The sequence below is a fragment of the Beta vulgaris genome, chromosome 6 (genome assembly GCF_026745355.1).
Source record: "Beta vulgaris subsp. vulgaris cultivar EL10 chromosome 6, EL10.2, whole genome shotgun sequence".
In the NCBI taxonomy this organism is placed as follows: domain Eukaryota; kingdom Viridiplantae; phylum Streptophyta; class Magnoliopsida; order Caryophyllales; family Amaranthaceae; genus Beta; species Beta vulgaris.
The window spans coordinates 64,581,562-64,605,808 of record NC_079207.1 but is presented as its reverse complement, the minus strand read 5'-3'; the positions used below and the strand labels follow the sequence as shown (position 1 = coordinate 64,605,808).

Sequence of the window (24,247 nt, the reverse complement as noted above, 5' to 3'; positions counted from 1 at the left end):
GAGCTAAGATTGTATTAGTAGATTGTAGATAAGTCTATTTCATCTATACTTGAAGTTGTGCTTTGAGTTTTGCGATGACATTGTATGTAAATTAAATCAAGTTTTTTTACGTATGAGATTGATGAGAAGGGAGGGTGCTACATGTCTATTAGAATATACTTCCTCTAAATGGATTTAGTTGCAACATGGGAGAGAGGTACGTAGATTTAGGTGATGAGCAAGATAGAGAAAGATAAGGGGGTCGTGTAATGAGCATCATAGATATATAAGTGAAAGAATACCGTCCCAAATAACTAATGTTGCAACTAAGTTGAAATACTCAAAAATAAGAAGTGTTTTAGCTTAAACGAGATTGGAGTAAGTATCTCCTACACTTTTTGATAATAGTGATTCCCCTAATAATTTGATAAGACAAAGGGATTTATTATTTAGAGTTAGTATTTTGTTACAAGTACAAATCGTAGATTAAGGGTTGGATTTTGACTCATGAAATGAAAGGATTAGTGTTCAAGACCTCTTACAATCATTTTTCTTCAAGCTTATACCTCCTCCGTTCTGAAAAAAATAAAACGCTTCTCTCAAAACGCTCTCACGCACATAAAAAAAAAAAGAAGTGTTTCAATTATTTTAAAATGGAAAAGTAATCAACTTATACGATATGAAGACTCCCACTTGAGATAGGACTCTCCTAAAAAGCCAAAACTTACAATATGCACATGCTTGATGCGCATCACATGTAAGAAATGACACGATGCTATGCTATGTCGAGACTCGAAATAGAGTAACACCTAACTGCTTTACAATTGTTGTCCACGCGTTTTAATATAATATACTAGTTGTTGTTCCGAGCTAACATAAGTAACTAAGCAAGACAGTAGATAGAGATTATCAGATCACGTCTACAAATGGCAATATCCAGTGGACCACCCGGTCACCCGGTCCATCCGTCTTAATGGACGGGTGAAAAACCCGGTTTATACGGATGGTGAACGGGTGACGGACTAACGGATGTGGGTGATGGATCGGATTCAGGTGGACAATTTTCATCCATCACCCGACCCGTTAATCCGAATCATCACCCGTTTATTTTAAAAAAACATTTTTTAGGTCCAATCCTCAAGGCCCAGCTAAATGTCCAAATCTAAAAGCCCAATGCCCAACCTAATTTTCCTAATTTCTGTATGCGAATTACTGTGATTTTGAACTTAATTTGAATTGTGGTCGTGGATTTATGGTTTTGTTGGTTGAAACTTTATTTTTCTGAAATTTTATGGCTAGCATTATTTTGAGGTAATTTCACCCGATTATAACCTGATCCATCCGTTCACCCGAAAATAAATGGATGGATGGATTCGGGTGGTGATTTTTCCGGGTGATAGATGGATCGGGTGGTGCGGATGGTAGCGGGTGATGGATGCGGGTGATGCTCCACCCGCCCCGAACCCGATCCATTTACATCTCTAAATTCACGTCATGATACTAGCATTTTGTAGATAAGAAGATCGGGTTACACCTCACATGCATAATGTATGATATCTTTTGGAGTAATCAAGGAACGAAATATTGTACTACTACTAAAGAAACTACTTTTCCTCCTTTGTGGAAAGACATTCTACCTTTCACGTTGCATCCTTAGAATTTAGATGCATGTCATAAGCATGCTTTGATCTCTTTTTAGTATATGATTTCCATGGGATCTCGCATATCTTATGCATGTGCTAACTTTTCAATTCACTTTCTAACCCTCCAATCTAAACATAGATCAAGGCTACACTCATTTTCTTTATGTTTAATTAGTTTGAACTTTGATATATAGTCTAGATATGGAGCTTAATATATTTTTGTTTCTTCAAAAAAAGAAATCCCTTATGAAAACTCCAACATATGTTACATGCAAGTATATCTGATCCATGTCACGAGTTTATAAAGTGTACTTTGTTTTAGTACACTTATGTTCCAGAATTCCAGCTTAGGGGGTGGAATCTGAACTAATCACTCACTGAAATTAGAACTAGAACTGGTTATATCTTATATGGATGGGATCGGATTGGAAATTCTGAACTACATACTCGATTTCACTCTATTCAAACTCCTAATCTTCAAATAAGATCAAATTAAGATACAAATATATATCTCATATTCGGGTTGGATTATATTTCATCATGTAAAACCTAAGTGAGGTTCCAATTACATTATCACGTAAAATCACAAAGTTCATAATTTCAAAAAGGTAATTATACTACATCTAATAACGCAAACATAAGTATACCAATGTAATGTAATTTAAACCTATCAGTTGATGAATTGGCAATAACAATTACATTATGGTCGAATTCATCGAATTTTACATAAATTCTGCCTCTTTCAAGATTCGGCTCAAATTTTCATTTTCAAGAACATGACTTGTTTTTATTTTTCCTGCATATCGAGTCAAATTAATATACTAAATTATCGCTTAATTAGAATTCAAAACTTACTTTAAAAAAAAAGAGCCACAACCGCTCTCAAATAAAGTTGAGACTCTTACCACTTTTGCTTCTACTCAATCCTTTCCAAAAATCAAAACAAAGCCACGGATGATTAGTTGATAGATGTGATTAAAAATTGAGTTACAATAAGCTTAAAGTGATGTTACATCATTCTACGTTGAGATTCATGCATGAAAGGAATAATATCACTATCATTTCTTAATGAGAATCATCGTACAGATATAGATATCAACAATGGACAGTGACATATGGTGAAATTGATAGATAGCAAGAACATAACTGAGAATACTGAAAGAATCTGTAACATCAATTATAATGAATAATGGATAACGATGGACACCTACTAAAACAATTTTGTTTTGCTCTTTACTAGAGCAACACTCGGTCACATTGCTTTTCTTATTAAAAAATTTCTAGTATATTGCTTAAGTTAGGAATTGATTCTACTTTATTGTAAATAAATAGAGGAAAAGAGAATTTTTAGGAGTACGTTTCATGGAATATTAGTTCTGTACTATACAATAAAAAGTTAAAATATAAATATATATATACATATGATACAACTTTACATGAAAACAAAATCCTATCAAAAATATAAGAAAATGGAAAATAAATTTATTAATCTAGCACAAAAAATTGACCTTTAATTCCCTTCTATTGTTAGAAGTTTAGAGTCAAGAAATGATTAAATTAAAAAGAAATAACACTTCATCCGTTCCTTTTTGTTAATCGTGGTTCTTTTTTCACATTGTTACAGTAATATTTGACCATTTATACATTTATGTATTACTATCAAAAATTTTAAAAAAGATGTTGATACTTCAAAGATACCCATTAAACAAAAGGAAATATGAGTAGAGCTAAACATGCGGCACAAGTCTAGCAAGATGGTGAGTCGTAGGTCATTCATGGACATCATTTATAAGATCCGCGCATTTTCAACCTCAAAAAGGTAAAATTTTCAACCTCATTTAGAATTTTGGCACAAGCACAACAAGGCAGAACTTTTTTGAGCCCTTTCATGGACGTACAATGGGGAACAATGTTTCCAGTAGCAAGTAAAATGATGGTACATAATTTATAGTACACTTTTAAAAGCATCTCCATTCTACGAGCTAGATTTGCTTCCTTCATCTCAGCTTTCTGTTTGAAAAAGCTGTGCTCATGAAAACATACATACTGGTTTCTAACAATATTGTATCTGATTTCAGTCCTGTAATGTGCGCATAACACAAAGGGAAAACCAAAAACTAAGCAATATCTCCATTCCATTTCAAAGACTAGCTGTAAGGGGATACAAGATCTTCAATCGATCCAGCCCACTCGACATCAGCAATAAACAAGGCATGAAAATCAGCATTTTCATTCATTTAAGCTTCAGAAGTGTCTGAATCAATGCAATATATTTCTAGAGAGATTCTGGCAGAGTCATGAAGACCTCCTAATGGGTCCCTAAATGCTCTTCCAATGACCATTACTATATCAGAAAGGGGAGACGATTATGAAGCAGCCCCACGGACGTATAACCTCTTCCTTTCAAATTCAAGCTAAGAATGAGAAGAAAACACAAGTCAAAAAATGTATGAAAAGTTATTTCATGCTACATCAAGAAATCAAAACATGGGTTTCTCTTACCACTTTTCTGACACGCTCATTAGCTGCCGGGGTACCTCCAGAAACAGATTCCGGAAGATATGGAGTACAAACTCTTACTTGATCCATCACGACTATATTAGTCTTGTCCCAACGCACAGGAAGCCTGCATAGACAACCATAAATAGAAATCACTTCGTCAGAAAATTTAAAATATTTCTATAAATAGGTACTAACAGAATTTTGCCATATTGATCAGCAACAAGGTGCTAGCATTGCATCATTTGCTCAAATTGCAGGTGATACACTGTTGAGAGTAAGAAGGATTCAGAATTAGACTGATACAAATGGCTTTCAACAGAGTATCTACTAGACTAATACCAATAACAATCCACATCTAAGCAGTGTTTGAGGAATTGCAAGGAGCTAAAAATTATAAACATCGCCATATAAGAAATCTACTACCTACAGAGACAAGGAAATAGCTCGCTCAGAAACGTCTACCAGCACGTTAAAAGAGAAAAGGAAATAAATAAGAAGAGAAACCCCCTTCCCCACCCCCTCCCCCCACCCCCCCACGCCCCCAAACTAAATGTAGGAGACAAACAAAACCAACTGCCAAATTGCACATCTCAGTCACACATAAGTCAATGGGTTCATGATACATCTTTCTGGCAGAAGAAGATTACCACCTTCATAGAACTCCTGAAGCATAATCAGAGAAGACATCGATGCAAATGAAATTTAGCAGGCCACATTGGCTGCCTATTTACCCCTTAAAAATGGATGATAACTAGATAGGGATCCTTCTCTTAACAACTCTAGGAAGCTACTTGGGTTCTAATTTCTAATTTCTTACCCCCATCTGAATCGGAAGAACTAAATAATTCGAGATTTACTCTTTCAAGATAGAGAAACTTACCTCATATATTTCTTAACAACAAATCCTATCCAAAGGAAGCATATAAGAGCATATGTAGACCTCCCAAAACCCCGCCTCTTATGGTTTCAACTTTCAAGGTAGTTCATTTACGGTTTATTTTCTAAGAAATATTTGAAGGGAATGAGATATACCCTATGGCCTACATCAAAAGAATCAATTTTACGTCAACCGAATGATCTCATTCATTGTTTTAAAGACTATTCGCAAACTCATAAGAACTTCAATGGAGATAAATGCAGTTCCCTCAACCCTAACAGGATCTGATGGAGGTGAGATATAATTTTAATATTGGCAAAGCTCTCTGAAAGAATTTGTTCCAACAATCTTCTAATCCTATTTCTTAAAATGTTCATCTGTCCTTTACAGAATGTCTTAATATAACGTTCACTTACAGACTTACTAGAAGAAGTTTTAACGGGACTACCTTCATTTTGTTCGACATCCCATATTACCCTTGTTCTCCGAAAGATTATAGATTTGCAAAATATGGTTCTACTGAAACTACACATTCTCAAATAAACTCATCAAAAGAGAACACAATATTTTTCAAAGTTCGTGCAAAGTTTAAGTAGAAAATTCTTGTGAGACGGAAAGAGTATTCGGTTTTTGACCACTGATCACAAATCATCAAGGGTAATTCAACATCGATCTCGTCTACAATACATACATTGATAAAGGCAGATTACATATCAAACTATTAAAATTTCCACCTCCATTGCATAACGAGAGCAAGAATTATTCTAATTGTATCTGGTCTCATGTCTCAACATTTGGCAAGAGTCTCAGTAATCAACATCAAATAACTGGAAATATTGTTCAAATCAATTTTGCACTATATTAATTGACTCCAACAATACTACAATAGTGTAAGAAAATATTCCAATAGTGCAAGCAAAAAATTTGAAAAATTAGAAGAAAGTAATGGTTACTCTTATTATTTCATTGTGCTTATAAAACAATCCTTGTGCATGATCTTTTGTAGATGTACAAAAAAAAATTCACAAAAATCTTCAAAAAAATATGTTTGAATATGTACCACATTTTCTTTTGATCACATAACGATAACATTTAAATTAGAGAATGCTAGAGAAAAAGGATACAGAAATTTCTTCACTTTCTAAAACCCCTCCCTCTTTCAGGGTTGTCTTCTACACACGGCCAATTCCTCAAAAAAAATGGGCTCTTCTGTGAATTTATGATACTATAACCAATATGCTATCAAATATATATTATTGGATTGTTTCAATGGCATCCAATTCTGAAAAAAATCTTTCTTAGTCACATTGCTTGATTTGCAATGGCACATCTAAGTACTCTGCTTCCACATCTTTCTTTTTTAAATATGTCTTGAAAAATACAACGATATATAGTAAAAACACCAATATCAAAGCACACCTCATGTCGTCTATGCATCATCCTTGATGACAATCTGTATATCCAATCAACTTTGAGTTCATTCTTAGGTTCCTTTAAAGAGCGAACATCATTTTTAATATGGTCACTACTAATTATAATAAATTTCCTATACTGGACATCAGTTTCTCTTGATCCATCATGCTTTCTTAACTTTTTCATTTTGAGTTGAAATTGGCCGGCAAATTTTCTCTGTGAAACTTCAGCAAGATACTACTGCCGTATTCTTCTTGATGTGTCCAAAAATTCTTATAAGTTTTTATCAATCTCCACACCGAGAGAATACTAAATTATGCCGAGGTCAATCGTCTTAAATTGATTTATCATATTTTTGCTGAAATCAGGAATCGTAGTAGAACTTCTTTTAAGATATGTGACCAAGGGTAAAGAAGTGAAGTTTTCAGGCTAAAGTTAAAGGTCTGCAGAAGCTCCATAAGCATAGTGTACTTACAACTTACAAGATTATGTCGATGGGTACTCTATCCATAAGGATTCAGAAAGACCTTGAGTCAGGCTACTTTATAGTCTAAATGTCAAAATGCAAGGATCTAATATTATCCTATAATCTCTCTTTACATTGATAACATTATTGATACTAGAAACAATCCAACTACAGTAGCAGAATTCAAGAAAAGTATCAAGAAGCAAATGTTGGCATAATCAATCACTTCTTTTGTTATAGAGATAATTGGACATTGAGACAAAAAATAATGTTCACCCAGCACTCTTAATAAAGTTTCACAAGAAAACTTGCAAGCCAACTTAGATACCTTTGGCTTAAAGAGTTAAGCAAAGACAATGGACCAACAGAAAATGATGTCTAGCAAAATGAAGCATTACATACGAACTATCATATCTACCTACCGGCTAATACAAATGGTAATGGTAATGTAATTTAGTATAGATTTGTAGAAGTTCTCATGTCAATGACCATGGTAATGAAACTTCATCACAAAATATGGATTCCATTGTCGTCGAAGAAGAATTGGATAAGCATACATGACATAACAATGGTCTTTACCAGTGCCAAACTTACACGTAGCCTAATCTTTGCTCTTAGTGGCCAACTGGCCATCAGGTCATCTTGGGAAGGTTCCATCCACTTTTTCCCTGAGCTATACAGGATTGTATTTTAGTCACAGTCTGAACTAGTGCAGCCCTATAGTTATTGGATGCCTCTAATCTTGGGACACTGCGAGACTTTAACTTATTCAACTTATTCATGCTAAGATGTCTATTTGCCTTCGAAGACAGCTTTACAAGCATGACTAGTGAAAACTGATGGGGCATGATATAGAGAGTCTAATATCATATATGTCAAGGAAAAAAAAAACAGAGAGAGTTTGCCCCTTTGCACCTAGATTTTGACAAACTTGAATATGATTGCATGGGTATAATCTCGACTTGGTTTAAGTATAACTAGAAGCCAGCAAGACTGTCTCAACTTATCAATTATGCCAGCACTCTGCGTCTCAATCCTTAACATTAGATGAAAACTCTATGCAATCACTGAATCATGCATCCCCGAAGAAAAGGCATTTTCTATCTCCAGACTTACATTGAACCAGGCAAATCATACAGAAGCATTTCTCCAGCAATCAACAAAGTGGAGCATAAAATGCACTTCTGTACCCTCTTCTAAGAACTTAGCATATATACATAGCGCTTATGTTTACCAAAGTACATGAAGGTCTTTTGAAGATTATCAGCAGATTATAAAGCTTTTCCGCAAGATCTTGATATCTCCAAAATGTTAGTTCTGAGAATGCATTGAATCCAAAAGCTCTGTAACCGTACCTCGACCAAAGTTTCCCTTAGCAATAAAGCACCCTCAAGAAGACAACAAGGGGAAGCAAGATGACACATTCTTGTATTTCCTTGTCACTTAATTTCAACAGGCTCTAACCCGCCAGATTTCAGCATGATTATGATTATATGGCATTCACTTGTCTTACCGAATTTTGGTAAAGGTCGGGATATCTCAAAGAACATTAATTCCAACTATTATTAAGAAATAATTCAAAGAAAAATTGAAATCAAAGTTCAGTTCTCGTGATCCAACAGGATTTTTGTTATGAAAAAATTTTGCACTGAGGTCCAAAGTGAGCAAAAAGGGAAAGGAGTACGAGCGGCAGATTGGGCAACCATGAGATAAATCCAACTATAGTTGATACTGACATGAGAAGTGGGCAAACTCATCTCCTACTCTAAGCTCCATCCACAAGTGACCACTAAATGCCATTCTTCAGAGTTAGGAATAGGATGACGTTAATTGGCCAATGTCCCACAATTCAAGCCTCCAATTTATAGGTGGATAGATTGAAGATGAACAAGCTCAAAAGTCCCCCTCAAAATCCGTGTTTAGCTCCATGAGGAAGCAATGTAGAAGTCTTTATACTATCATTTTGATCAGAAAAAATAAATTTGGGAAACTAGCACACGCACACATGAGACTGCTTCAATGTCATGACCCACCCTTCAGTTTGCACCAAAAGCACTATATTGTTCAAGTTCAAGAATTATATACTCCCATATAGAACAGCTATTCTTAGGTCGATTCGCAAATTCATCTGCTAATAGAATTTTCTTTGACACTAAGGCTCCGTTTGGTAGGGCGTAAAACATTTTCAGTGTAAAATGATTTTCATGGAAAACAATTTACAATGGAAAACACAATTCCAAAATTAGCTTTCCGTTGTTTGGTTTCATGTAAGGAAAATGATGAAATGAAAGGGAAAGTAAGGAGGTAGTGAGAAAAGTGGACAAGAGAGATAAGGAAAACAGTTTTCCCTTCATTTTGAAAGGAAAATGGTTTTCCATCATTGGGAGAGTAATTTTACCCCAAGGGAAAATAGTTTTACACTCTTTTGCCAACCAAACAATGTAAAACTAAAATTGAAGGAAAACAGTTTTCCGAGAAAACGTTTTACGCCCTACCAAACAGAGCCTAAAAAAGCACACCCAATAACACAAAGATGAATATATCATATAAGATCACACATAGCCGTGTGATTCAGACTTCGTTCAAGCAAAAGGAGGATGTAAGCTAAGCTCAACAGCCCTACTCATCCCAACCCCTAAAAACCAACTCAAACATACATTCGGACCATTATAACAATGCAAGTTCAAACATAGTACTCCCTCTTCCCAATTAGAGCAAGGCACAAAGATTTTGCAAAGTTTCTAAAGATTGCTTACATATAAACTTCCCTAAACCTAACTTCAGCAAAATCCTCATTGTAAAACTACATATCAATTTGAACATTCATCAATCAATTCAAGAACATAAAGTAAAACATCATCAAAGAGGAGTAAATTACGTTTTCGACAAAGCATCAAAAATGCTCTGAGCTTCAGCAGTCACTCCCACTCCAATCCTCTCTGCTTCAATCTCAGCTTGCCTTCAAAAACAAACAAACAATCATAGAAAACCATCATTTCAAAAACCCAACTCAAAGTCACTCCAAAAAACCAAAAAAAAAAAATTAAACCTAATAGCAGATTCTTCTCTAGCTTGTAAAGAACCAAGATCAAGATAACAGTTCTTAATATCAAGAGGGTCTTCATCTTGTCTTAAAAAGGTAAACTCTTTGATAAAATCTGCCTTCAACAGCCTTAAATTTCGTCGAGGTCCTGATTTCGAACCCTCTTGTAAACACCCAAAAAGAATTCATGTTAAGGAGTTCATGAAAATCAAAACCCAGAAATTAATTAACGAAATAATAATAACCCAGAATGATTATTTTCAATTTTATTTTTCAATATACTTCAAATTTGGGGAAAAATAGAATGAAATTGGAAAAAGAATTAGAAGGATATGAAGGACGATGATGTTGGAAGGTCGGTCAAAAGTGATGACTTGAGCTTCGAATTCGTCGCCCAATGTAGTCTTGATTGAGAGGACGCACCCTATTGCGAATTCTTCAGTGAGTGGGTCCATCATCGTCGCCATTAATGTTCTGACTGTTGCAGCAAGTTCTTCCAGTTGCGAGAAAATGAGAAGTGAGGGGGGGGGGGGGGAGGAAGCTGAGCAGGATATTTTTCTCTTTGAATGTCAACTTGTCAAGTAAAATGGTAAGAAGACAGTTTTTTTTTTTAATCCATATGAGCTACGAAGAGTCGAAGACAGTACAAAGTACAAAGCAGGGGATTTGAACATGTAATTTATCGTTTACATCACCTCAAGCTTAACCATTAGGCCAACACATTCTTGGTAAATTATAAGAAACAAGTAGGTGAATTAAATTGTATCAAACAGGGTCTAGGTAGGATAAAATATGATTATATGGGATTCCTCTTGTAAATTTAAAGTAGGGCAAAATATGGCTATATGGGATTGGAGATTCTTTTTGTAAGTAGTAAGTATGGTGTATGGGTGTTTATTTCGGATAATCCTATCTGAAATTTTTGATCGGGAAAAATGTGATCTGAATCCGACTCGAAAAAGTGAGATATTCGAAATTCGAGTGAAAAGCAGCAAGTTCATAAAATAATTTTTAAATCGGATCATCGGATATTTCATATTCGGACTTGTGCGCGGGTATTTCGAGTCGGATAACCGGGGAGAACTCGTGGTTCGGGTATTTTTGGATGTCCGTTCCGAAATATCCAACAAAAACTAACAAATTGGATCGAGTAACCGGTTTACTAGATCGGACGCTGGTCTGGTATTAATGAACACCCCTACTTGTAAGAGATGAGATTATGGCTGGCAATGGGTTTGACATAGGTTGGCTTTGGGTTGACACGTTTATTTAGACGGGTTGAGAACCTCAACTCAACTCAACCCAACCTGTTTATTTAAAACGGGTTGGAATTCTAAATCTAACCGAACTTGATAATAAATAGGTCGACCTACTAACCTATTTAATAACATTTTTCAATTTCCATTAATGGCATCCTGATTAGTAATTATTAAAGTATCTCGCATTTTTAGAATTTTGAAATACACATAATCCATGCATAACAAGAAGACTAATTCGAATACATTACGACCCTTTTATTTTCAATTAACTTGGAAAATTATTTTGGCCATGTTTGGTAAATGGTATTTTTATTGGCTTTTGACTTTTCAATTCGGTCAAACAGCCAAAAAAATATTTGGTTATTAGCTTTTTGGTTGGCTGAAAAGTTGGCTTCTAAGCGAAAATAAAAAAAATGCTTGTAGTAGCTTTTTGGATCGCCTTTTGGCTTGTTGGCTCACAAAGTCTCTAATAACAGCCAACAAACACAACTAACAAAAAGTCAATACATACAGTTAATGCTTCCAGCCACTCAAACAACCAAAAACCAACAGCCAACAACCAATTGTCAAACAACCCCTTTAACTGGATAAACGGGTTTATGGGTCAACCCAACATAAACCTAACCCTTCTAAGTAAACGAGTTAGATGGATTGAATTCAAGTTGGAAATTTCAACCTGACTCAACCCATATAATTAAACGAGTTGAGTTGGGTCGATCGACTCATTTAATTAAACGGGGTGAAAATTTTGACCCAACCCATTATTGTTGGTTTATGTTCGATTGGGTTGGGTCATTTTTGCCAACTATGGGTGAAACTCGATCTTTTGTAATCGGGGTAATGCTAACACCCGTGAGCTATCACATGTTGTTCTATACTAGCATCATATGGCACGAGGCAATTATGTTGAATAGGATAGACATATATTGATACGAATTATGAAAAAAGACCTCATTAAGTGTAAGATACAAGTTAAAACTCTTTAATTGTAGGATTACTATATACTATTTACTCCGTTTCAATTTTGTTGTGACATTTTTAAAATCACGGATTTGTAGACAATTTTTGGAGAGGAGAGAGATAAAGAAAGAAAATAAAAGGGTCTCATGTGATAGGAGAGAGATAAAGAAAAATTATTATCCAAAATAAAAGTGTCACAACTAAATTGAAACTTTTTGAAATAAAAAGTGTCACAACTAAATTGAAATGGTGGAAGTATATTGTTTTTATAGAAAGGACAACATTCACATTGCTTTATTTTAACCCTATCCTTGTTGCTCCCAAGGATCAATTAGTAGATGGTGGTATGAGGTGTAGGATGAGCATCCTACACCAGCTCCAAAATGCAATGCAAGAAGAATAAAACGTACCATTCAACATGCAAAAAGTAATTGATTTGACAGCCAATGTACATTTCCATTACATCCAGTGTACATGTCGAAAATTCAAAAAGTAATTGATTTAACAGTTACTGTTCACCATTTAATAATTGATTTGATGTCAACCGCCATCATTTTCCCCCATATACTGTTCACTACCTCTCTCTTTTCCACACACTCAACCTCCTTGTACATTTTTGGCTTCGTGATTGTTCATTAACAAAATCAAAATGTACAATGACAGCCCCCCAGCTAGCTGAAAGTAACCCAATTCCTGAAGCTGATGTCAAGCGAGTAATTTCCAATCTTTGTACACTGGTGTGTTGATGTTTGTTCACTAATGAAATTCAATATGTATAATTACAGTCCCATACTGAAATTCAATAAATCACAATGTACACTGATAGTCATTACTTTGATCACTGAAATTCCCCAAATGTACACTCGTATATTATTGTACACCAAACCATATGCATTTGTAATTAAAAAAATTGTTTCAGCAAATAAATGAGAGAGAAAGAGAGTGAATGAGTGAGTGATGAAAGAGAAATAGTTGGCCCACTTTCAAAAATACTGCCAAAAGCCAGCTACATGGGCAAGGTGTAGGATGCTCATCCTATATCTCGGTGTAGGATCTAATTTGCGCCCAAGGATCGAACATGGGTGTCGCCCTTAGAAGACAACAAGGGTAGTAAACTATCACTATAATTCACAAACCAATAATTTATAATAATATAGTGAAAGTATTGGGTCAGACCGTCTGACGTATTGTTTACTGTCAGACGGACTGAGCCCAATACATCTTCTCTCTGCTTCACTTTTTAGGTCACATTCTCTCTCCTCTTTCTTCTTCTTCTCTGTAGATAAAGGAGGAGTGGTTCTTGCTACCAGGAACTATATCAGCCTACTGCATCCTATATGAAGTTTACGGAAGAGAATGGGAGAAGGAATTAGAAGCACCTACACCACAAGAAATTGAGAAATCAGTAGATGCTAGGTCTTTTGCGTTGTATGACATATTTAATAATGATGCATACAGTGCAGAAAGTGGTGTCAGTATTGATGGTGGAGATGACGGCGGAGGAAGCTGTAGTGGGGGATCCTGTGGAGCTAAGGATCATGTGGTGGTGGTTGTGGAGGATGAATAACTTGAGGCACTTGAAGGAATATGGCAGATATGATTGATAGTTCAACATTGTAACTTTGAGTACATTTCTGTACACAAAAAATGATAGTATAACTACACCTTGTATCTCTGAAGCACCTTGCGAGTAATACCTTTGAAATTCTTAATCTCAGTCTCCATTCTTTATTGATCTAACAAAGAAGAAAAAAAATCAGCTAAGAGGAATGAAGAAGAAGGAGAAAGTGAGAGACAGCAGAGGTTAGTGTTTTGTTTTTCAGTTGGACTTTGTTTTGTTTCAGTTGGACTTTGTTTTCTTTCAGTTGGACTTTGTTTTCTTTCAGTTGGACTTTGTGTTTCTTTCAGTTGGACTTTGTTTTGTTTCAGTTGGACTTTGTTTTTTTTTCAGTTGGACTACCTGAAAAAAAACGAAGACTACCTGAAAAAGAATGAAGACCACCTGAAAAAAAATAAAGACTACCTGAAAAAGAATAAAGACCAACTAAAACCCAAAGTAAGTCTAACTGAAGTACAAAAACCAACTGAAAAAAAAGAAGACTAACTGAAAACAAAATGAAGACTACCTGAAAAAAATTAAGACTACCTGAAAAAAAACTAAGACTACCTGAAAAAAAATTAAGACTAACTGAAAAAAATTTGGAACCACCTGAAAGTCGTCCGACCAAAGATTATGGTCGGACGAGTCCGATACAATACGTTCTCTATATAGCTTTATTAAATAGAAAAAATTGATTCTAATAATCCAACCTTTGGGCCGCTCGCTCAAAATAATCCAAACTTTTGATTATTATTTAATAATCCAACCTTTTAGTTGTATCTGCTCATAATGATCCATGAAACCGGTAACCTGTTGAAGTTGTAAAAAAAAAAAAATTCCATTTTTTTTCTTCTCTAACCCCTCCCTCCCTATCTCTCTTCCTCCCCCTTACCACCCTTCTCATCACTTTACCAGGAACCCCTCCCCTGCCCTCCCTCACCCCCCTCCCCTCCCTCCCTCTAGCACCCCCTCCCCTCCACCGCCCTTCCCGACCCCACTGTGAGCACCCCACCCCCTCCCGTGCCCTCCCCTACCCCTACTTTGAGCACCCCCACCAACCACCTCCCCCGTAGCAGCGCCTCCCCTCCCCCTCCGCCGCATCCCCCTTCGAATCCCCCTCCCCTCCGCTCCCCCGCTCCACTTCGAAACCACCACTACTCCACCTTCGAAAACCAATTCGCACCACCACCGCCAGCTTCTCCTTCCCCTTCGCACCTCCGTCGTCCTTCCTTTCCTCCCACTTCGCGGCGCCTTCTGCTGCGTCCCTGCAGCCTTCGCGAACCACCACCACTCTCAAACCCAACCTCATTCTTTTTCCGGTGCCTGAGCTTCGCCGGCGAACCACCAGCGCCAGCACCACCGAACTCCCTCTTCCTCTCCCCTGTTTCGGCCTCCTCTGCTTTCTCCCTCCTCTTCCTTCGTTTTCCTCTTAAATTGAGGAACTAAAATCCTCCTCCCTTCGAATCTCTCTCTCTTCTTCTTATTGATGGTGGTGGTGTTATTTGGGGTGGGTGATATGGGTTGTTGGCAGTGGTGGTGGCCGGTGTGGGTGAAATGGGGGTTGTTGGGAGTGGTGGTGGTGTGGGGGGGTGGGGGTGGGGGTGGGTGTTGTTTGGTTATTTTAATTAAGATTAATATTGATTAATTAGATCACAACAAATCAGGGCAAGACACGTGTGCAATTAACCTATTCTAATGGTCACCTACTGTTTCAACAGGTCACGGTGCATTGTTTGCGAATTGTCCTAAAAGGTTGGATTATTAAATAATAATCAAAAGGTTGGATTATTTTGAGCGAACGACCCAAAGGTTGGATTATTAGAATCAATTTTTCCTATTAAATATTGCAAAGTAGATAGTTTGTTTAGTGTAATTTTATTTTGTAAATAAATTTGGCTATTTTATAGTCAATCCCCAATAATTGAGCGAGATGTAAAACATAGTCTTGTACAAACATAGTCTTGTACAAACATGCAGTAGGTGAGATTACAAGAGCAATTAATTAAGATCAATGCAAATTAATTTAGCACACTAAGGGCCTGTTCTCCCCAGCTTATTTTCAGTTCAGTTCAGTTCAGTTCAGTTCAATTCAGTTCAGTTCAATTCAGTTCAGTTCAGTTCAGTTCAGATCAGTTCAGTTCAGTTCAGCTCTTGACAATACTTTTACTCTCACATATCACTATTCATTTCAGTTCAGTTCAATTCAGTTCAGTTCAGTTCAGTTCAGTTCAGTTCAGATCAGTTCAGTTCAGTTCAATTCAGTTCAGTTCAGTTCAGCTGTTTTATTCCGAAGAGAACAGGCCCTAATAATATCATTTGACAATGATACAACATTTTTGTCATCACTTGAGTTTCTGGCCTCAATATTATCTGTCGGTGTGGAACAAAGGACAGGAAGCTAGGAAGGGTGCAGTTAGCAGCTTGTCAAGCAATCTATATAAGGTGCTCCTAATCAAGGAATGGTACCACGTGGTGCTTACATATTCATAAGATTTGATCCCGTAATTTCAAGTTTATATATACTAAATTTTTAACCATTAAACCAAGTTGTATTTAATGTTAACATTTTACAGTCAAGTACAATATTAATAAAAGAAATTTTTCCTTACCCGGGACATAACTCATGCCTAATAACTACTAATATATTTAAAACCCCGAGACAAACAAATGTCATGCAACCACATGTACTTTCCCCTCCCCCCACACAATCAAATGAGACATTAAACAATAAAAATGTGTGTTTCATCAAAACTCGAACCCATGAACCTCTCATTTGATATGCTAATGCACTAACCAACTACGCTACAATACTCATGTTGGTTTTCGCGAGGAAAAATATTATTTAAAGACAAAATACCATTCTATTTTTTAAAATTTTAAATGCACGTTTGTAAATAATTCAGAACATACCATCCGGGACAAAATCTAATTAGAGGAGAAACAAAGAATCCCTACCCTCTTAATGATTCATAAATATATATGTAATTTTTAAATGTATCCATAACCCATGCAAGATGCAACCATGTTAGTGTAACTTCTAGGATGCTTCATAGCACGTGTTTGTGTTAGATCTTGAACATTTGAAGAATAATTGTACTCCTATATTCCAATAAATTAATTTACAATTTCAAATCATGCATCATCAATCATCATAGTATTAATGAACGTCGATTTTCAGTTATAATATCGATATCAAAAATTAGTAAAAGAAATAGTCTAATTTTAATATAAAAATAAACTTATAATTACTAAATGAATTAAACTACTCACCGAAATAAATTAAAGTGGTCATTATTGAACTGATTTTCTTTTTATTATTGGACTTCTCATTGTCTAATTTTAATTTAAAGTAGACGGTCTCTTACAAGACAAACTCGATCTATATTTAATCATATGGTAATATGATTTTTATAGTACATGTGGCTTTCTTTTGTTTTCAGCAATATCGTTGTGTTAATTGTTGTCTTTACCCTGAGTAGCGGCAAACGACATCTACATCATAAATTGGTGAACACTTTGTCAAATCTTGCGTGATGTTGCATGGATTTTTGTACTTTGAAATCTTTCATTATCTCACTTTCAATTTCTTGTTAAATTCTCACATGATGGCCAATAACTAGGAGTCACAAGTTCTTATAAAATGAGTGTATGTCATTGTTGCTTAATTATAATTGTTAAGGAAAAACCTGCAAAAAATTGATAAATAATACAATAATTGATGGGGAAACTAGTATTATGGAAAGATTATCATCAACTTTTCATAAAATTAGAACATCTATATAATACTATAAAGCAATAAGGATTTGCTTATGTGTCAAGAGCAAATTGAATTGCTGATGTGTCAGTCCTTTGTAATACCTTTATTTTTCAATTTTTTGCCACGTGTATTTGACTCTAAATATTTTTGTTATGCATTACCTTTTTATGCATATAATTGGAAACTTATTTAAAAAAGTTCTCTGTTATGGAATGTAAATCAACTAAATTTTAGGACTCGATTGCTATTAATTAGTAATTACTTATGCATCATAAAACTGCCAAAAAAAATATATCTCCTAAATCCAATATTTTAGACACTAATTTAAAAAATCATATCCCCTAAATACGGTATTTTAGCTAATTAAAATTCATATCCCCTAAATTCGGTATTTAAGTTACTAATCATATATTTTGGCACTAATTAAGAAATAAATTTATAGCAAGAACTGATATTTTAGGTACTCCTTAAGGTAGTACAACTATTTAAATGAACATGTTGTACTCTCTTCTTAAACCCGAATTAAAACAAAAGTCTTAATAGATTATAATATTAAACTTAAAGTTTACCAAGAGACGTAATAATCATACAATAAGTTATATTATAGTTTTTTTTTTTAAAAGTTCAAATTATAAGATCATTGACCACATATCCATACCATCAAAATTATAAGTTCATTGCAAACTATAAAATCGTGGGCCGTCATATTACAAAGTCTACCGTGTATCCCATAAAACGATGATAATTATTAGTGAGTTACAATATGATTAGCAATACAAAACACGATCCACGATAAAATCAATAATAATTGATATTAGCACCTCATGTATAACACAAAAAATAACATCTTATGTATTAACACTTACTTGCATAAAAGAATAAACATCTTATGTACTAACACTTAGCTTGCACAAAAGAATAAACATCTTATGTACTAATACTTGCAAAAAGTCTAACATCTTATGTACTAAACCTAATATTAAACTATCAACTAAAAAACGGATTAGCCAATATATAAATAGATAAGAAAAGATAACAAAGTCTCAACAAAAGTTAACTTTTACTTGGCTCATGAGGTTTGTAAAACTTAAAGGAGGGTAACCTAATTGTAACAACAAGCATGAGATGTCTTGAAGTTTAGTATAATAACAACGGGGCCCCTTTCATTGTACAAAATATCACATCGCAGTATTTAAAGTCCGCTAGGAATATGCTATCTTAACTGGTAATGTATGGCATCTCTATGTAAGGTTAAAGATTAAAATTACATATAGAACTTATGTGAAATTTATTGTCCATAATTTTAGTGTAGTTGTATCTTTGTGAAGTTTATAAGTCATATACTTCCTCCGTTTCGAATTACTCGCTACACTTTGAAAATTCCACTATTCATGAATGAGGTTTGACCATACATTATTTACTATTAGATAAAATCAAATTTATAATGTAATATGTTGTTGGATTTGTCTCAATGTATTTTTCGGAAAATCAAAATATTATACTTTACTCTAATACAAATTAAAGATATTAGTAGTCAAAGTAGTATCGACATGCGTGAAAGTCAAAGTGGAGTCAGTAATTTGAAACGGGGGAAGTATATTTGTTCAGTTTATTCACAACAACTGAATCACAAATTAAAAAAACAATATTAACATACATATGAAATTTGAGAGCTCATAATTTCTAGGTGTTCATCTCAAAGAATAGATAAAATGTCATATAATATATTTCACATATAAATTGATTTTTATTTCTATATATTACCGTTCATTTGGAACAAGTATTATTGACCTGGTCAGTGAGCTAATCACAAACTCACAATAAAAATGAAAAAAGGGTGAATTGTGCATGTAACAAATAATTGACAATACAATTTATTCTATATTTTACTTTCCAAAATAAATAAAAAAATGGGTCAAATAGTATGAAACTTACAAGCTTTAAATTCTAAGAGAGGTGCTAAATCTTACTTCTATCTAGAAGCCGAATATAATCTTAACAAAATCTAAGTTTGCTAATAAAGTTCCAAACTGTAACAAACCCTTGCTTAGAACTCTCAGTTTTCACTGCCATAAAAATTCTGTCTTTTTCCATCTCAATTTGAACATCTAGAAAGTGAATCATCATCTTCATATAAAAACTTATGTAGATAAAATCTGAATCTCACACATCAACTTAATGGATAAAAACACAATCAAATTCATTTTTTCTCCATTTTCGAAAATATCAAGTGTGTTCGATGAATCTGTGGTCAAACTTTTTGGATAATTTTTTCGAATAAATCTGGAATTGAACGGGACTTTTTTCTTTAATAACAGAAGATTCAATTGATCGAATGTTGCAATTTTTCGAATAAATCTCCATTTTATCTAAATATTATATTGCCCAAATTCAGGAGAAAAGGTTCAATTAAATATAACAATTCTAGCTATGTTTTAAATCTCCATTTTTGGTTTGTAATTTGCACGGTTCAGTTAGCCATATCAAGAGTTACCAGCATTAGGGTTTGAAATTTTATTTGTGATAAAGATCATGGGATCTCAAGACAACAAAAGAGTGGAGGTGAGAGGGACTGTTGAAACTAGGGACGGTAAAAAGTGGGAAAAGAAGTGGTTGCATGATTGAATCCCAATAATGGAGCGGATTGTGATTTTATTTGGTCCTCAATGTGAAGCAATGGGTAGAGCAAAGACTTTTTCAGTCAACGCCGCACAATAATATTAATTACATCAGTCATTGAACGCACGGGTTATAAGTCAGTTTTAAAATATTCCTCATAAACGATATGATTATAAAAAGTTTAAATCACGACGTAATATTCACCCCATGATTTTGGGAGAAACATCATAAGTCATAAAATTTATAAATAAATAAAATTAAATTCCGTGCATTTTGCACGGGTCAAAACCTAGTTCTTATATATTATGGCTACATATAAATTTTGAAATATTATGCATAGTTAGTAGTATCAAATATTTTTTCAATTTTGCTAAATCTAATTTCTTTGATTACATATGTATATAGATTAGATAAATATTCTTTTAAAAAAATCGAGTTGAACTTAGATCATGCTAAATATTTTATCCAACTAACAACTTAATTTGAGAATATAATGCTAAATTATTGATCCCTAGTAACAACTAAATTTGAAAATATAGTGACTACTATTATTACTCAATTCCTTCATGATTCCCTTCCCTTCTCATCCTTATAAGTTGAACCAACCGACCCCTTAAAAGTAGTCTTCGTAATGGTTAGCTAATAAGTTTATCTTTTGCAATGGAAGTAGTATCATTAATAGCTTTATAATGAGCAGCAAGTGATAGCTTAGGGTATTGGCATCACCTCCGATCCTAGAGGTTAAGGGATCGTGTCTCACCCCTTGCAAGGAGAGATCTCCAATTTCCCCCTTTCTTTGCAAGGGACTTCATCTTACCTTTAAAAAAATAAAAAAATAAAAAATTAATAGCTTTATAATACAATTTTATTATTATTCTCCTATTATGTCAACTGTTAGTTCTAGCAAAATCAATTATTAAACAAGCTATAGCTAACCTCTAACGGAGGTAACATCTACTAGCTACAAGCACTAACAATTACCACATGTCCACATTCCTAATTTATCGAACATACTTTAACTGACACTCAATTTTATAAGGCTAGTAAAGACACACTTTTTGCCATTGTAAAGAAGATGATGCCCTCTCAATTTCCTCACAAAAGTCTAAATGGATTTCATTCACATGAAAAGAAAAAGTGAAAATCTAATTGATTTGAACAATCCATATCAAAAGACAAAGTAGTTGGCCAAACACCCCTAAATTCTAGGTTTATATATTTATACTTTGACTTAATCACATACCCTCCACACCATTTTTTCTTTCCTAAAATACCCTCCATTCTCTCTGTTAAGTGTCTCCTTCAATTGCCAATTCAGAGAAGTGCAACATGTTCACTACATATGTTCTCAAAAACAAAAAGGTAAACAAAATTAATTTGAGATTAAAAAAAACATAGTTTGAAGAAAAACACAAAAAAGGCAGAAACTTTTGGCCAGTATTTCACCATTGTACTTTCTGCAGGAGCTTTTAAGCATAAAAAGAAAGCAGAGAGATAGTGAAACAGAGAAAATTATCAGAGAAAAAAAAATTGAAGAAATAAATACTTCTAAAAATAGTAATAATGGTAATCACAAATTCATGGAAAACCCAACAATCTCTAACCAAGAAACTCTTACCATATGTTCTTTATTCAATATTTCCATTAGCCCTCCTTCATTTTTATCTTTATCCTTTTCCACCTCTTCCTGGATCTCCTGCTAAAGATCAGTTTTCTATTCCCACAATTTTATCTCCATTTACATCACAAAATAAAGGTAAGATCTTTAAATTTTCTCTGTTCAAATTCAATGTGTTTTAGGGGGAAAATAACCCAAATAAGTTCCTTGATTTTTTGTGATTTGGGTTTTTGCTATAATATGTCTTATTTGGTACAGAATTGAAAATTGGAAATGGGTTATTAGATTCACCATCATTACCACCTGAAGGTGAGATCTTTGTCTTTTTTTTTTTTTTGGGTGCAATTTATTTTTATCTTTTTGGGTATTACATTGTTATTTACTGACATGAGTATGTATTACTACTATGTATATTAAATTGTTTCTATTTTAATCAGAAAAGGAAAATGGAAATGAAAATGGGAATTTACATGAAGAAATAGCATCATTACCTACTAAAGGTGAGATCTTTTTGCTCAATATATATGTGTTTTGGAAGGAAATTACCCAGTTAGGGTTATGGGTTTTGCTAAAAATGGAAGTATTTGTATGATCTTTTTTTAGAGTTTCTGGGATTTCAGTTTATACCTGAGAATTTACAAATATAGGGCTGGAATTACATGGGTAGTGTCTAATTTTTCTCTTCTCTTAAGCAGAAAAGGAAATTGAAAATGGGGTTTTACCAGAAAAGGAAAGTGAAAATGGGGTTTTACCAGAAGGGAAGGGTAGTGAAGAAATTTCATCAACCTGTGACTATGCAAATGGGGAATGGGTCCAAGAAAAGAAGGGTCCTTTGTATAATGGCTCAAGTTGTGGTACAATAAAAGATGGTCAAAATTGCATGAGCCATGGGAGGCCTGACATGGATTATCTTTATTGGAGATGGAAGCCAAGGCAATGTGATCTTCCAAGGTTTGATCCTCGATCGTTTTTGCAAATATTTGAAGGAAAACACATAGCTTTTGTTGGGGATTCCATGGCAAGAAACCAATTAGAGTCTTTACTATGTATGTTAGGCTCTCTTTCGCCTCCTAATTTGGTTTTTACGAGCGGGGATGATAATAAATTCAGGAGATGGCATATCCCTTCTCATAATGTTGTTGTTTCTGTGTATTGGTCACCTTTTCTTGTTAAAGGGATTGAGAAAACAAGTGATGGAAATCAAGATTACAACAAATTGTTCTTTGATTCTATTGATGAAAGATGGGGTTCTGATCTGGATACGATTGATATGGTGGTTTTATCGATTGGTCATTGGTATTTACATCCTGCTATTTATCATGATGGGGATGTAAAGCTTGGGTGCCATGCTCTTGATACCATGAATTGCACCGACGTTCCGTTCTTTGATGTGTATGGCAAAGCTTTTAACACCACCCTAAAGGCCATAATTCAAAGGAAACTAGGGTCAGAAGGCAAGGGTATTGATGTTGTTGTGACCACATTTTCACCACATCATTTTGAAGGGGAATGGGATAAATTAGGTGCTTGCCCTAGAACGAAGCCATTCATGGAAGAGGAGAAGTCCCTTGAAGGAATGGATGCCCAAATGAGAGAAGTACAGGTTGAAGAAGTAGAAAAGGCTAAAATTTTGTTAAATGCGGATAAAAATGTTTTGCCTAAGGTTAGGTTAGCAGCAGTAGATGTTACAAAGTTGGCATTGTTGAGGCCCGATGGTCATCCTGGCCCTTACATGTATTTTAACCCTTTTGCCGATGGGATTAAGGAGCGTGTTCAGAATGATTGTGTGCATTGGTGCTTGCCAGGACCAATCGATACATGGAACGAGATTATGTTGGATGTTATGACGAGATGGCACACATCATCAATGAAATGAGAGGGAGATTATCTTGGTGTCATTTTGAACTCAATTGAAGGACTTCTTGTCCTTTTTCTTTCGTCAACCTGTTTGATATTGTACGCTATTACAAACAGAAATTTTCAAGAGATATTCATATGTGAACTGTGGTTGCCAAATGATGGTGGCCGGAGATTTTTATTGTCTTCCTCTTTGCATTCTTGTACAACAATATGTTAGTAGCACCCATACAGACAGAGCATCCAGAGTTCGGCTACCTTTTGTAGGATTTGCATGACGGCAGTTGAGAGGCCTTTGCTATGGATCGGTTAGTTCATGGCAAGTTCTTGTGATGTGAACTATAGTTGTAGGTTTCAGCTTTCTATTTTTTCGATTTGTTTCTAGACTTTTATAAACTTATGGAGTTAGACTGATTGACTGCTCCTTTACTATTGACACTTGAATATGTATTCTTTACTATGATATGTTATTTGATGATAGTAATTAGTAAGTAATGATCTACCATCTATGATGATTGGTGAGGAAAGTGATACTTCTTTGCTTATCCACGGCTATTTGAAGCAGCATATGCCTTTTTATTCTAAAGCAATACTGTATATCACAAGAGCTGCTCATGGTGTATTGCTGTAGCAATTGTGGATTGCATTCACTCC

At 34.6% G+C, this 24,247-nt stretch overlaps 2 protein-coding genes across 3 annotated transcripts; one reads left to right on the top strand and one right to left on the bottom strand.

Annotated features, from left to right (window-relative positions):
- Window positions 1-3,424: 3,424 nt before the first annotated feature.
- LOC104897443 (uncharacterized) lies at window positions 3,425-10,469 on the bottom strand. Its single transcript, XM_057395434.1, has 5 exons — window positions 10,259-10,469; window positions 9,930-10,090; window positions 9,759-9,839; window positions 4,125-4,248; window positions 3,425-4,036 (listed from the first exon to the last, which is right to left on the bottom strand). The coding sequence occupies exons 1-5, from the start codon at window positions 10,388-10,390 to the stop codon at window positions 3,989-3,991; spliced, it is 546 nt and encodes a 181-aa protein (XP_057251417.1). The 5' UTR covers window positions 10,391-10,469; the 3' UTR covers window positions 3,425-3,988.
- A 10,609-nt stretch (window positions 10,470-21,078) lies between these two features.
- Window positions 21,079-24,084, top strand: LOC104897442 (xyloglucan O-acetyltransferase 2). 2 transcript variants are annotated; one of them, XM_048646533.2, is made up of 4 exons: window positions 21,079-21,874; window positions 21,995-22,045; window positions 22,174-22,236; window positions 22,462-24,084. In XM_048646533.2, exons 1-4 carry the CDS (start codon window positions 21,682-21,684, stop codon window positions 23,610-23,612), a joined length of 1,458 nt encoding a protein of 485 aa, XP_048502490.1. In that variant the 5' UTR covers window positions 21,079-21,681; the 3' UTR covers window positions 23,613-24,084. The 2 variants fall into 2 exon arrangements, with proteins under 2 accessions (XP_048502490.1, XP_010682616.2); XM_010684314.4 differs by having other exon boundaries at window positions 21,084-21,874; window positions 22,432-24,084.
- Window positions 24,085-24,247: the final 163 nt, after the last annotated feature.

Bases quoted from the DNA above. Each gene is read 5' to 3' on its own strand.
- LOC104897443 (XM_057395434.1), bottom strand. From the start codon at position 10,390: ATGGCGACGATGATGGACCCACTCACTGAAGAATTCGCAATAGGGTGC. The intron at 9,840-9,929 runs GTTTAATTTTTT...TTGTTTTTGAAG, and splicing joins AGAGAAGAATCTGCTATTAG to GCAAGCTGAGATTGAAGCAG. The intron at 4,249-9,758 runs GTAATTTACTCC...TTGTCTATGCAG, and splicing joins TTTGATGCTTTGTCGAAAAC to GCTTCCTGTGCGTTGGGACA.
- LOC104897442 (XM_010684314.4), top strand. From the start codon at position 21,682: ATGGTAATCACAAATTCATGGAAAACCCAACAATCTCTAACCAAGAAA. The intron at 21,875-21,994 runs GTAAGATCTTTA...TATTTGGTACAG, and splicing joins ATTTACATCACAAAATAAAG to AATTGAAAATTGGAAATGGG. The intron at 22,237-22,431 runs GTGAGATCTTTT...TCTCTTAAGCAG, and splicing joins AGCATCATTACCTACTAAAG to AAAAGGAAATTGAAAATGGG.